The 14,624-nt window shown below is 40.9% G+C and overlaps 1 protein-coding gene across 6 annotated transcripts in view; it reads right to left on the bottom strand.

Moving 5' to 3' along the window:
- Positions 1-1,027: 1,027 nt before the first annotated feature.
- MID1 (midline 1) overlaps positions 1,028-14,624 on the bottom strand; it is a 332,040-nt gene continuing 318,443 nt past the window's right edge. For all 6 annotated transcript variants that reach the window (XM_081041913.1, XM_081041912.1, XM_081041911.1 and 3 more), the window contains exons 8-10: positions 11,577-11,738; positions 10,265-10,472; positions 1,028-5,041 (exon numbers count right to left, since the gene is read on the bottom strand). In XM_081041913.1, the coding sequence (XP_080898039.1) occupies positions 4,693-5,041; positions 10,265-10,472; positions 11,577-11,738 (719 nt within the window). In that variant the 3' untranslated portion in view covers positions 1,028-4,692. The remainder of the gene's footprint in view (positions 5,042-10,264; positions 10,473-11,576; positions 11,739-14,624) is intronic.

Below are 14,624 nucleotides of genomic sequence, written 5' to 3'. Positions count from 1 at the left end.
CACCCTTTCATTTACATGTCCTCTATGGCTGCTTTCACTCTAGTTGCAGGCTTCAGTAGTTGCCAGAGACAGTGTGGCCTGCAAAGCCTACGATCCTACCTGACCTTTATAGAAAAGGTGCTGAGCCCTGAGTATAGCATTGGCTGCCAATCTTGGCTGCACTTTAGAATCACTTCATAAGCAAGTACAGGGTGCTGGGCCACATTCTAGACCTCATCCCCAGTCTTTCAGGATGGGATCCAGGGATCAGCATTTGTCAAAAAGGCGATTTTAATGCTCAGCGAGGTTAAGGAACGCTGCATTACATCATGCTGCCTCTAAAGCACATTACCTTGAAAACACATTTCAGGCTGAGTGTATTTTTATATGGGATACGAGACTGGATAAAGTCCTCCAGAGCGGCGCTTCACAAACTTTTGCTAGTATCAGAATCCCCTGGAGGGCTTGTTAGAACTCTACTTGCCGGTTCTGCCTGCCGACATGCTGACAAGTAGGTCTGGGGCAGGGCTGCAGAACGGGCATTTCCAAGCTCACAGGTGGTGCTGAGGCTGCAAACCCATGACCACACTGCAGAGCACTGACTTAGGTCAAAAGGCTTGTCTCTAATGAAAGTCAAGTCCTGTGAGCCAGGGTCTGGGGTTGGAGAATAGATTTATGAACCAATTGCTGGGATTGTTCCAGACGGCCCTGTAAAACCCTCACTCCTCTGCTCAAATCACCCGTCCTCCTCGTCTTCAGCCTGTCGAGCAGTCTCAAAATCAAGCTATTCTTGTTCCAGGTATCCACTCCTGTATAGCTTCTGTTCTTAAAATCCCTGGGTACTATTTTGAGCCTTGTAAAGTAACTCTATGTTGAATGGAGAGAGGCAGGATGGTGGAGCTGAGAAAATTTCAGGCATCAAGGAAAACGGATTCTATGTCGCAAAGTAGTGCAAAAGAACAAAAGCTGGATAAAGATTTGTGGAAATCATAAATGCAAAAATACAAAATGACGAGAAGGCAACAGAAACAGGCGGAGACAGGGAGACTAGGAACCACAAAAATGATTTTATTTCGAACCAGAAAGCAACAGCAATGGAGAGAATAGTCTGAGCTGAGTGAGGGCTTGGCAGTGTGACTCAAGTACCAAGGACTGAATTCGTTTAGGTGAAAGGGGCAGCATAGAGAACTGACTTTTCATTTACAAATACACCAAATCACAACCAGATCTTCATAACACTTATCAGTGGATTCCCATTTACACTGGCTTGGATTGTTTTTCAGATTTTATAACGCTTTTGTAAATATTTTTGAAAGTGAAGGAGCCATAGCAGTGAAGGTTTTGGTGTCCCCTTCTTTTTTTGGTGTCAGGCATGGAATCAATTACAGGAAAAGTAAAAAATATTTGTGAGAGTTTTGCTTTAAAACCCCCAAAGAACAAGAGTTTCTTATCTGTGACACTAGTGATATTTTGGGCCGGACAATTCTTTGCTGTGGGGAGCTGTCCTGTGCACTGTGGGATGTTGAACAGCGTCCCTGGGCTCCACCCATTAGATGCAGGCAGCACCCTCTCCCAAGTTGAAACAACCAAAAGTGACTCCAGACAATCCCAAATCGCCCCCTTGTTGAGCACTATTTTAAAAACATCCTCACAGCCCTATTATCGTCTTTGTATTCATTTTAACATAAGGGTAGACCAGATAGATGATCAACTTCCCAACACCAAAAGCACATCTAAGTGAGCATATGACACATGTCTCTGCAGGCAATGCATGTGCCTGGAGCCAAAATGGAATTCCACGTTCACTGGAGGGCGCTGGTTTGGTTCCTCAGGAAGTTTAGGGTCAATATAGCAGTACTATAATAAAAATGCCTGTCATCTGGTCTTTTCCTCTTCTCCAGCAAAAACCATCATCAATATTTGAAGTCAGTTTTTGAAGTCATTTTCTTTTAAAGCTGTAAAGAAAATCTTCACCCAGGCCCATTCTCATCTAAATCCATTTAGCTTCCTACTTGAATTGTATGGTCAGCCACTTTGGACACTGGATGCAGGTTTCTTCATTTGTATCCACCAGGAAGAGAAGTAGCACATTTCTGAGTTTTGTTATGAGGACTGACTGTGAAATCTGTGAGGCCCAGTGCAAAATGAAAATGCAGGCCCTTTGTTCAAAAAGTACTAAGAATTTCAAGATGGTGACGGCACTGTTCACATGACCGTGATGTTGGTTGGCACCGCATCAATTTTGTTGTATTACTTTAATCGGCACTGCCATCTCTTTCTCTCCCAAATCGCAATGCTTCCTGTAAAGTAAGGACCTCAAAAACAAAATACCATGACCCCAATCCATTCAAAGAATTGTACTGCAGCAAATGTATATAGTGTGTATTTTTCAGACTTTCAAAAAAATCCACATGGAAATCTTTTCTACATCATTAATGAAAGTAAACAATGTGGTCTTTCACCATATACATATTTTCTTGTAAATATGACAACATGGACATAGTAACTGCTACTATCCACAGTGTTTTTAAGTTAGCAAAGAGTGAGATTTCCACAAAATTATAACATAATCCCTCTCGTCCTTATAAAAATAGTCAAAACATAACCTAAACAGCTTGCAGTGAAAATTTGAGTAGTAACTGCTTTATATTGAAAAACATTATATTCACAGAAATATTGTCCTTCTGGTAAATGCTTTACACAACATCATAAGGCAAACTGTAGCATTTATTGGTACCTGGAGACCATGATTTTAAAAAACTCAGAAGCTGAGTTTTAGACTCTTATTTAAAACCTGTTAATGTACAAAGTGCATTAAAATATCCATTACCCAGCTACCAAAAACAGTATGTAAAAATTACTGAGACAACCCTTTCAGTTTATTCAGGGAAGGCAAATACACATTGTTTTTATATTGTAAAAAAAAAAAAATCCCATTAAGTTTCCAGAGAATGTTTTTTTTTCCCCATTGAGGTGTCCATCTTTTAGATGTGAAATTGTCCTAAGTAGCTATCAAAATATTCATCTGGGTATAAATAATATAGTAAATATATAGACTCTATCTGTTAAGAAAAAGGAAAGCATCTGCCAGTGAAGAGGACAGAAGCACTGGGAAACCACCCATGAAGTCTAGACTCAAAATCACATAATGTGATGCGAGTCCATGGACGGATTTCAGGGGAACAATTGGTCGATCTGGTTAACAACAAAATCACTAAAAAACAATGCCTAAACCCACCAGTCCATTCAGTCAAAATGGCCAACCTAGTAGCCCAGATAAATATTGTAGCAAATGAAATGATTTATAGATGTCATGCCCTTCGTCAAGGTAGAACCCATGCCAGATTCCCGGTCCAAGGGCTGCTTGAGAAAGCCTTACTTCATGGACCATTCCGACGTGTCAGATCAGCATGCCAAGAATCTCATCTGATATTCTATTAGCAGGTTCTATTGGCAGGTTCCAACGTGAGAACAGCAAGTTTGATTTTTATTTTTTTTGTCTTACAACTCTATGGTAAACTATTCTAGAATATACAGAGGGACTTCTACATCTTTCAAGATGTGTTTAATAACGGTCTGTTAATAACTTTTGAGACATGTATACTAGTGAATAGTACTTTATGCAATGCAACGTCCCTTGTTATTACCAACTCATAAATATTAAGTGTTTTTCGGGTCTTATATTTGGACATGGTAGTGACAGTTGGGGCCATGTGTTGATGTCCTGGAGAGCAAAATCAATCCATAGTGATGCTGTCATTTGTGACAGAAAATGTTTATTTCCTCAGCACCAGTGACAAAAGAAAAATGATTTGGGTGGGGGGAAGAGGATGGCTATAAATGTAATGAAGAGATTTCACAAGCCTAAAGAAACTATTAAAAAGAAGAATGAAAGATTTATATCAGGAAATAGAATCCTACTTCTGATAAAACACAAATCAGCTTGAATTTTGGAATAACCAGTAGGATTCAAAGTGACTATTTTCAATTGCAATCTCATTCTTAATGTTCTCCCAGAATCCTTCATCCTGGGAAAAGCAGGGTAAAATATGGCCAAAGGTTTCAGAACCTTTCTTTCCAACATTATCCCACTAGCCATCAGAGGGAATTAAAGATTTAGCCATGGCAGATTCCAAGCTCCAAAGTCAATTCTTTCCATTCTTTTTCGCTCTCCATTTGAGTTGATCCAATGAAAGCTTGTGACATCACAGTTAAAACACCTCAAAATAAACCAGAGTAAGAAAGCCCACTTACTTCCCTACGAGGTTCAAAGCTATGTTTTATTTTTACACTTGATCTTAGCCAAAAGGCCGAGAAGCGATGTTGTTTTATTTTTAAAGTAGTTGTATATTCTGTTTGCACCGTTACAGATTGTGAAGAAATAAAGGCTGCTAACTGTATGGGCCTCTTATTGTGCAAAACCAAAAAATTCCTAAGAGGTGTAATCCTGGTTATGTTTCTTTCATAAATAATCTATAAATTTTCCTGTAAATACAAAAAAATTGAAGAAATTATTAAAATCTGTACTTAACACAAACCACAGTAAAAGGGAGAGCGGGGAAATCGCCCGTTTGAGTCCTATCTTAGCTGATTTCTGGACACTTTTTTTGGCGAGATTTAATCACACTCTGGAAGCTTGTGCTTTCTCTGTCCCCTAAATGGTGGCCACGACCCTTTCTATTCCCCAGAAGGTAGCTCCACATGGCCAGGTGCTCACGGCAGCTGCTCTGTGCAGTCCAGATGGTCTGGGATGGGAAGACCAGTTATAATGGTCAAACATTTGTTCCACACGGTGAAGGTGGGGCACACAGGCTGCGAGAATGTGATGTCGAAGGTGTAGAGGTGCATGGAGTTCAAAGCATCGTAGAAAGCGATGGACCCATTATCATAGTCCAGCAGGATGCCGACACGCCGGAGGTGGGGGGCTGGCTCGATGGGGATTTCCTTACTGTTGTGTCTCACCACCCAGTTATTGTGACAGCGGCACAGTGCCCAGGAAGCAGAGTTCTTCCCAATCCACTCGTGCTTCGGGGCTGATTTGTAAGCAAGGCCAATGGCATACCTGCAGAAACAAAACAGCAACAACGAAAACAGTGAGCACGTCGTACATGTATGTGAAATCTTTTCTCTGGTCCTCAGGGATCACGAGAATGTGATCCTCTGTTGTCCTTGTTCATTCTCCTTCAGAGAAAGCTTGGCAAGAGCCCTGACACGTGTTCCTCATCTTCTTGCCTTCTAAACATACACCATGTTTCCCCCAAAATAACACCGGGTCTTATACTGTTATTTCCCCCCAAGTAAGACCGGGTCTTATATTAATTTTTGCTCCCCAAAACGCATTAGGGCGTAATTTCAGGAGAGGTCTTATGTTTTCATGTACAACAATCTACATTTATTCAAATATGTCCATGTCATCTTCTTCTGGAACATCGTCATAACCTACTAAATGCATCTGTCTGGCTGACAATCTTAACTGGGGCTTATTTTCAGGGAAACAGAGTAGCGAGCGGAAAGGAGCCATTGTATTTACCCACATTCCTGTTTTCAGTTCTGACCATCACAAGAGAATTTGAACTTCGTGTTTTGCTGCCTTTTTTACCCTCATGAAGACCCACACAATGAATTCTCTAGACCAGTGCCATCCAGTAGAACTTCCCAGATGTTCTTTTCTGTTCAATATGGTAGCTACGAGCCACATGTGGCTACTGGGCACTTGAACTGTGGCTGCTGAGAATAAGACACTGAATTTTATATTTATTGAATTTTAATTAAGTTAAATTATTTAAATGGCTACCTGTGGGCCATGGCTACATGAACAGCACCATCTTAGACTTTTTCTTTTGACCTTTGAATTTTTTAGCTGACGCCATGTCTGTCATTCTCTACTTTGCAAAAGGCAAACGTGGAGAATAATTTTCATTTATGGGGCAAGTTCCTTGTCATCCCTCAGCCTGTTTTTTTCATCTATACCACAGAGATAACGACAGCCTCCATCTTTGAGGAGTAAAGGAAAGAATACATGTAAAATTCTGGGCACGAGGCCTGGCATGGAATATTCTGTAACTGTTATTTTATTATACTTGCCCAATGACACATGACTAATAAGTAACAGAATCAGAATTTAAACCTAGGATGACTCAAAAGGCCACAAACTGAAACAACACCCTCTAATGCCTTCCCTCACCAGAATTTGTGTAATTCATCATGGCCAAGAGCCCTTCTGATGATATTTCCTACTACACTTTTAAAAGTTCTCCATGTCTTTGAGCAGATGGATATCCTGGTTATTCTAACATTATTCCAATGTCCTCTCACTGTTCAAAAAAATGTTAAGAATTCTTTGTACAGTGTTCTAAGTTTCTTAATCTCTTTTCACCTCACTAAGGTATGCCTCCATAATATTTGTAGTATAGTGTTTCAGTTATTTAGATAAGCAAAATCCATCATTCTGAATAAAGAGTGAACGATTCAACTTTTAATGTTATCGCAGAAACTAGTATAATTAGATATTGACATATGGTACCTTACTGAATTCAGAGAGAAACACTTTATTGGTCTTTGATAAAATGTGACTCTTTTAAAAATCACATGTTGGTTTTAAAATATAATTACTTTAAGAGTTTTGTGTTTTAGTAAATGAATATAACATGTCATCATTGAATTAAAAGAGAATGGAATTGATAACCCATTAAGCCCAGTGTGGCAATCTGTCTGCCATCAATTCAGCCTCCCCTCTTCCCTCTGATAAATCCTGGCCTACCATCACAGGGAGAATCTGGGGCTGCATTTTCCAGAATCTTCTTTGCATTAGGAGTCTGGGTCAGGTTCTGCCATTGTGATGCCCTTACGCAAGATCCAGAAGTTCTATGGGGAGGGGAAACACTCTTTTCCAGACAGCACACAGCAATGGTGAGGTTTGTGGAAGTTTCTGGGTGACCTCCTGGGCACACTTGCCTCTGGGCTGTGGGTAGCCTTCCAGCACCCACAGCTGATCAAGGCTTCATGGACTGGGGCAGTTGCCTCCCTGACTTGTGCTCTCAGCCCTTCCTGGGCTCCAGTGAGCCTCTGGTTCTCTTCCTCCTTGGAGTACCTAGAGTGACTTCTGGTTTTCTGCTGAACCCTAACTGAGACATTTTGGGAAGGGGTTTTGTTTTGCGATTTTAAGTATTTTCCCCATAGATGTTCTCCATGCCCTGGTAGATAATTGGGAACCTGCGCTTGCATCACAAAATAGCTGTATGTCTGTATTGTTTCCTTTTTGTTGCTGCACACCACTTTTATTTTTTATTAACGAACTTTGACGTTTATTTCCCATTTGAACCTTAACTGAAGCCCCTATGAAGTAGCTGCTGCAGGTATGACTGACTTCATTTAGCAAATGGGAAAACACAGAGAAGGTTAAAATTAGGAGCAAAATCCAGGATCTCGCCCCCTTCCCCTTGACTTCTAGCCCAGTAATCTCTGGGTGAACCCACGTTTAGTTAACACAATTTTACAAAATACCAAGTGCACATTAACAGCATTAGAGAGTAAGAAAATAACTACGTGTATAGTCTATTAAGCAAGGGAAAATACCATTATATTATCATTAATCTGTAAAACTATGCACGTGTTTCTATTGAACTTGAAAGGTGCAGGCAGAAGGTAATGTTCCATTAAGTTACGCAGTGAGTCTCAGAGAATTAAAAGAGTACAAAAATTGTGTTCCTCTGAGCAATGTTAACATGCCCATTGCATGGATCATAACATACATGTTAATTTAAAGTCAAGACTATATTTCATGAGAAAATATATGTTGTCATTAGCTGTTGCAAATCAAGGCGTCACAGTCATTTGATCATATGGGTCACTCCTTCCTCGGTAACACCTCCCAGGAAATATTAAGCTACATTCTACATGAGAATTTTTCTGAAATTGACAAAATCAGGTTTATAAAAATCCAAAGTGTGGCAATTAATTTAAAAAACTTCCCCCCTCATGGGTTGGTTTTGACATCTGGAGGGTGTTTTCAAGGTAATGTTGATCTGTGTTTATATAACTGGTCTGGTGGAATTTCCCGCACCATTCATCAATGGGAATGAGATCATAACGATCAGGTATCATTTATCATAAATAATTATTAATGGGCTTGTAATTATTTAGACACTGGATTCCATCCCAGATTAATATAACATGTTAATTAAGTAGAAATGTTTGCTCTTTTGCACCTGCAAAAATTAATTGTATTTTCCTTTGGGCTTTTATCTTGCCCCAGTGTAGCTAAAAACTGTAAATGCCAGTATGGCCCAGAGCCAAGTACGGTGGAAGCATTTGTTCTCCATCCTCCAACAGGATTTTGGAACACGGAAAGATTCTGGCAAAGAAAATGTGAGGATCACAACAGAAGAAAGCCTACTTGGTTGGCCAATATAGGTACCACTGTTGGGAGAAATTAGATACCCAAACTTGTAATTTCACTTCTGAGATTTCAGTTGACTTGTACCAATACTAAAAGAAATGTAGATGCAATGTATTAGTTAACATAAATTTGAATTGAAACATTTTTTTTTTTAAATAAATAAGAGGTGTTTTAGCATCCTTATGTCAAAAGGAACACTGTTATAACATTCATCATCTTCAGGTTATACAGTTTTGAGGTGTGTTTTTTTTAAGCAAGGATTAAGCTGTCATTAAGTACACCCCTGTAAGCCCTAAGAGTAATTATAATGTTTTGAAAATATAGCATGGTGGTTAAGAGCAAGGATCAGCAAACTATAACCCACAGGCCAAATCTGGCCCTCTGCTTATTTTTATAAATGAAGTTTTGTTGGAGCACAGCCGCACCCATTCGCGGATGTATGTATGGTCTATAGCGGCTTTCCTCCTATAAGTAGAGTTGAGCACTGGCAACAAAAATCACCTGGCCTGCAAAACCAGAAATATTGGCTCTCTGGCCCTTTACAGACAACGTCTTTGGACCCTTGGTTAGGAGCTTGAACCCTGATTGCAGAGTTCCTAACTCCGCTACGTACCTATCAGCTTTGTGACCTTGTGACCTTGGGTGTGTACTTCAGCCATCCCCTCTGTAAAATGGGATACTAGCACCCACCTTTGTAGGGTTGTTCGGATGAATAAATGAGTTGACATTTGTAAAATACTTAGACTAGTGCCTGGCACATAGTTGTGGCTAGATGAGGGCTGGTTAAATGAAAACAAAATAGCTCCCATTTGGAGCAACAGCAAACAGGTATTTGTGAGATAGTTGGCCAGAGCAAGGGGTGCAGTTCGTGGCTGTGAAATAGGCAAGGTCAGCTTTGTGAGGTTAACTTGGCAAGATAAACTGATTCCAATGTAGACTGCACCCTGACCTTCGTCCTTAGGCTTAGAGAACTCACTGGGCTGAAGTCACTGGACTGGATCTACCAGATCTTTTGAACTGATTCCCAGTCTATGAGCACTGCTTCACCCCAGCCCTTTGCTCTCAGCCACTTGCAGCAATTGGCCCAGTCTAGAATCACAAAACACACAGGCAACAGAAACTAGTTTTTTAAAATGATGACGAGTAATATTTTAGAGTAAGTATCAGCAAACTTTTTCTTAAAGGGCCAGAGAGTTAATATCTCAGCTTTGTGGACCATTGGGTTCTGTCTTAACTGCTCAGCTCTGCTGTGTGGCTCAAAGGCAGCTATAGACAAGATGGAAAAGAATGGGTGTCGCTCTGTCCCATAAACCCTCACTTACAAAAACAGGCAGCCCGCCAGGTTTGGCCCAAGAGCTGGGGTTGGTTGCCCTGTGTTTTAAGGCATGAAAGAGTCGTGTTAGCATACTAGCTCTCCCAGGGACCAGGACTTTTATCATCTTAGCTGCAATTCTTGCCATAAATAAAAAATGGATAGACTTAAAACAAGTTATTTTTCTTATTTACTGAATGGTAGATTAGATGATTGCTTGGCCAATATTCACCCCCTCCTTTCACCTCCGTGGGAGGAATATAATTCCCCGCACCATTGGCTTTGGGTTTGGCCATGGGACTAGCCAATGAGAAGTTAGTAGACACGATGCAAGCAGAGCCTTGAGGTGTGCTCGCATAATTGGGCTTGTTTGGTGAGCAATAATAAATGACTGTTGTTTGAAGCCACTGAGTTTTGTGGTGTTTGTTACACAGCATTACTATAGCAAGAGCTGACTGATAAAGCTTTTCTGCATATTATTCTTCAAGATGGACCCTGGTATGGGTTGATGCTTTGACAAAGTACAGAATGAGATGTGCCTTTCTATAATTGGGACAATAGATATAATTGCCTACCATGTGCTTCCACTTATGACCACTTCCCAGTAATGCCGGCCACTATCAATGAACACGTTTCCAGCTACGCCATAGCTCCCTTGGCTGGTGAAGCGTTCAGGTGTGTGACTCTTTTTGGATGATGACTCATCACGTTCTACTGTCAAGTTATCATGGGACACCTTTAGCTTTCGATGTGCAGATTTGGGGTCCAGTTTAAATGGTTGGCCTGGAAACAAGTTTATAAAACACAAAGAGGAAGAGGAAAAGGATGTTGATTTTAACATGACCAACAACATATATTCAGAATCAGATTTTAAAAACACAGTCATGACATGTCACAAAGCTATATGCTACAGAGTTGACTTCAGTGTATGCGTTTATTCATATTTTTCCTACTTAATCTCCAAAAACGTTTTCTTCTTTACCAGCAGAAACACTGAAAGGAGAAATCAGCATAATGATTAAAAGTATGTGTCTTAAACAAGTATATCAGGAGTCAAATAAAGGATTTGGGTTAAATGAGAGTCCTCCTGAAAGACAGTTAATTGTTCCCGCTGACTGGCTGGCTACCCTTATAACAAGGCACCATACTGACACACTCCAATTTGCTTTCTCTTGGGAGGTCTTATGCAAAGAAATGCCGTGTTATAGAACATGATATTTCTAGATCAAAAAGATGTAAAGAAAAAAGAGGATAAAACAAAACACATGTGGGAAGAGACAGAGAGAGACGACAGTGTTACAAGACGCGTGTATAAACCAGATCATTCTTTGTTGTGGGGCTGTCCTGCGTACTGTGGGATGTTTCCCATCATGCCTGGCCTCCACCCACTAGCTGCCAGGAGCATCCACCTCTGTTGTGACGATCCGCAACGTCTCCAGACACTGCTAAATGGCCTCCAGGGGGCAGAATCACCCACAATTGAGAACCACAGACCTAGGCAGATGTAAAATAAAGAACTGAAGAAAGAGTTATTCATTTGCTAATCTGCTACAGAAAACAATATTATCTGCCATTTACAGAGCCCCAAGTATGTGTTAGATTTCATATATTATAATTCTCACAAGAACTCCTCCAGGATTATTTATTCTAAAAATGAGAAGTCTGAAGTGCAGAGAGGTTAATGGTCTCCCGGTCCTTAAGGGGTAGAGTCAGTTTTGGAACCCAGAGGTATCTGATACAAAATCCACTACTCTCCACTGGTTCTGTATTTGCTTTTTTGAGGCTGTCGGTGATATCTGACAGAGGACAGGAAAGGAAAGGGGGACAGAGGCAGCTGAAAGGAGAGCAGATGAGAGACGACGGCTGTGCTGAGCTCACAGCACTCACTGTTTGTCTTTAACTTTCCGGGCTCGCTGCTGCGGCTGCCGGCCTGGTTGATGGCCTTGACGACGAAGATGTACTTGGTACCGCTCTGCAGACCATGCACCGTGTAGTGGTTCTGTTTGATGTTGGGTACGATCATCCAGCTATCGGCCGAGTTACACAGACCTACGACGCAAAGCAGACATGGTGCAGTTTTTGGCGCAAGCATGGGCAATGTGGGCATAATTTTAAGTGCTTAGAACCATAAGTAGAGTGCTTTGTCACTTCTTAGGGAGGCAACCAATAAACTTGAGTGCTTGGTGTCCTGCCTCCAGTAGGAGGTCAACCTGTATTCATTATTATATATTCGTATGTGTGCTCTACATGGAAAAACCACTTAAAATTCATATATTGCAAATTCTGTTCAGTCTTTATAGGAGCAGCAAAGGTGGTTCTGTCTGGGATCTGAAGCATGGATTATGTGCATGATACGTTATTAGGTGCTGTAGAGGATGAGAAGAAAGCGAAGTAACCACTGATTCTTCCCCCTACACCCTCCCTTCCATTCTCATTATGATAATCATTAAATTTTGGGGTCTCATCAATTCTGAGACTCACAGAAGGTGAGAAGAGACCTGATTATGTACGAGAAGTTGACTTAACTAGTGTAGATACAGTAGATCGCATTTTTGCCTCTACTTCATCCCAACCTGGATCCAGGTCTAAGTGACTTGGCAGTTGCTCCCTCTAAAGAGATGGGATATATTCCCCTTATCACATGGCTTTGAATGGCCATGTGACTTTCTTTGGCCAACAGGATGAGGCCCAAATGATAAGGTGCCAGGTGTAAGAGTAGGCATTACAAGGTCTTGAGAGCTCCTGTTGGCCCCTTGTGCCTCTGCCATTGCCATGGGGAGAACATTCCCAACAGGATAAGAGACACAGGGAACAGCTCTACTGCCCAGACAATGCCCAGTAAGTGAAGGAGTGAGGCCAGCAGAGACTGGCCAATTCCAAGCCAACTTCAGACAGGGGAGCTAAGAAAATGATCATCGGTGTTGTTTGTGATCCAGTATTAGTATGACTGTAGTTATCCAATTTAGGAGACATATTCCAAAGAGAACCCTGGAGAAGTGGCACCCACAGGCAGCTCAGGACCCAGCGTGGGTCTTAGAAAAGCATCAATAGGGATTTTGACCAGCTGCATCACTAGTATGGCTGGTTTCAGAGTAGAGTGGGGCTGCTACTGTGGCTGCATTCTGCAGGATGTGAGTTGGGGAGCAGGCTGAGAATTTATGATGCTTGGAAGAACATGCAGGAAGCCTGTTTTGTTTTGCAGCTGGCTGATGCTGAAAACATCTCTTTGGTATTGGGCTCAACTCTCTTCTATTACCCATCAATCTCCACTCTAATAGAACCTTTCCCCAGCTCCCTGGTGACTGGGCTGTCATGAAGTTTCCTGACTCTGGTGAATTTCCTTCACCAGTTCTTGGTAGAGGCCGGGCCCTCCACTTCCGGAGGGGCTCTAAACTCACTTCCCCCTCCTTCCCTTTCAGTGGATTTGCAAGTCAAAGGGTTAGTTCTTTTGATCTTGAGGCAACTTATACCTTACCACACTCTCAAGCAGTCCCTTAATCTTTCTTTCCTCTCACCTCTTTGAGAATCTAATAAAACATTTCTGTAGAAAGCAGTTCACATATGCATATCCATACCAATCCACAAATATTTGCATAGCATTTCAAGGTATTCACACCCCGTTAAGTCTGTCTTTGAATCCTACTAAAGACTTTCTCCAACTTTTGAGTTAAACATTGTTCGTAGTAGTCTCACAGTTGATAAGAACTTAAAAGTATTTTGTCAATTGTGAAAATTCACCTCATAATATTTGTATCTTGGATGCACAATATTTTCAGGCACACTTCCATGAGTCTTTAAAGTATATATGACTCAGTGAATTTTCTGTCACCTCTTTACATTTCCACCCGGAAACATTTTCACCAGGAGGGCTGCCAGATGACAAAGCCAGCATAAAGCAAGGAAATAACGTGAGACTCACAGAAGAGGTTGTGTGTGTGTGTGTGTTCATGTTTGGAGATAGAGCAGAGCAACTAAGGCACCAACCACCCCCCACCCTACCCCCAATCTCCCCAACTCTTAGCTTTCTGTTTTCCTACAAATTCTCACTTCTATGAGACCCAGGAAAACATCCACAAATCATTTAGTAACATGGGGCTCTCCGTACTACATATCACTTTGGGTAATTTCTCACCTTACCTTCTCCTTGAGCATGGCTGTAATAAACTCAATACTTCTGGATAGTGCCACAGCCAAATAGTAGATTGTGATTCAACCAAAGAGGGGCTATTTTGAACTCTGAGCTCTGGGCCTCAAGAATCCTGTAACTCACTGTAGATATTTAATAATATTACAATAGTAATGAAACAAAAACAATGAGCTTTTCTATCACCTAGGATAATCCACTCATATTCCTAGATTTGTCAACAAAGATCTAGGAATGAAAACAATAACAGCATTCAGTAGAATCAATGATAATCCGATCAATGTCACAGTGTTTACAGTGTTCCCATTTAATTGCATATGTTACAGTAAAATGACTATTGTGGTCAAAGAAAGCAAACGTAAAAATGTTTCAATAAACTTTACATCACTGTACAACGCAAAAGCTGGGTTTAATGTGGTGGGGGAATGCTTTCAGCAACATCATAAAGCAGATGTCTGGAATTGCTGCAAACTACAACTTGGCCTCCAATCCAAAGTCTTAACCCAACAAAAAAGACTTAACGTTTCAGGAACATTTTCCAGACAAAAACGGGACCCTGACTATCCTGATTATTTTGAAGAGGTCACTAATTTTTTCCTTGAATATTAAAAGAAAATGTTTATGAAGTAGTAAAATTTCATTGGATGGCTTTACACAAGGACAATCTACTTTCATGAATACTAACAACTATTACTGTTTAGGCTTAACTTTATATTATTACTGTTGCCAGGGTAATAATTGAGGAGTTGATTAAAAATGCCAAGAAAGCAACATCAACCATTTTCTTTTGG

Source organism: Rhinolophus hipposideros (genome assembly GCF_964194185.1).
Source record: "Rhinolophus hipposideros genome assembly, chromosome: X".
NCBI classification, from domain to species: domain Eukaryota; kingdom Metazoa; phylum Chordata; class Mammalia; order Chiroptera; family Rhinolophidae; genus Rhinolophus; species Rhinolophus hipposideros.
The sequence above is the reverse complement of the archived record's forward strand: the minus strand, read 5'-3'. Positions and strand labels throughout refer to the sequence as shown.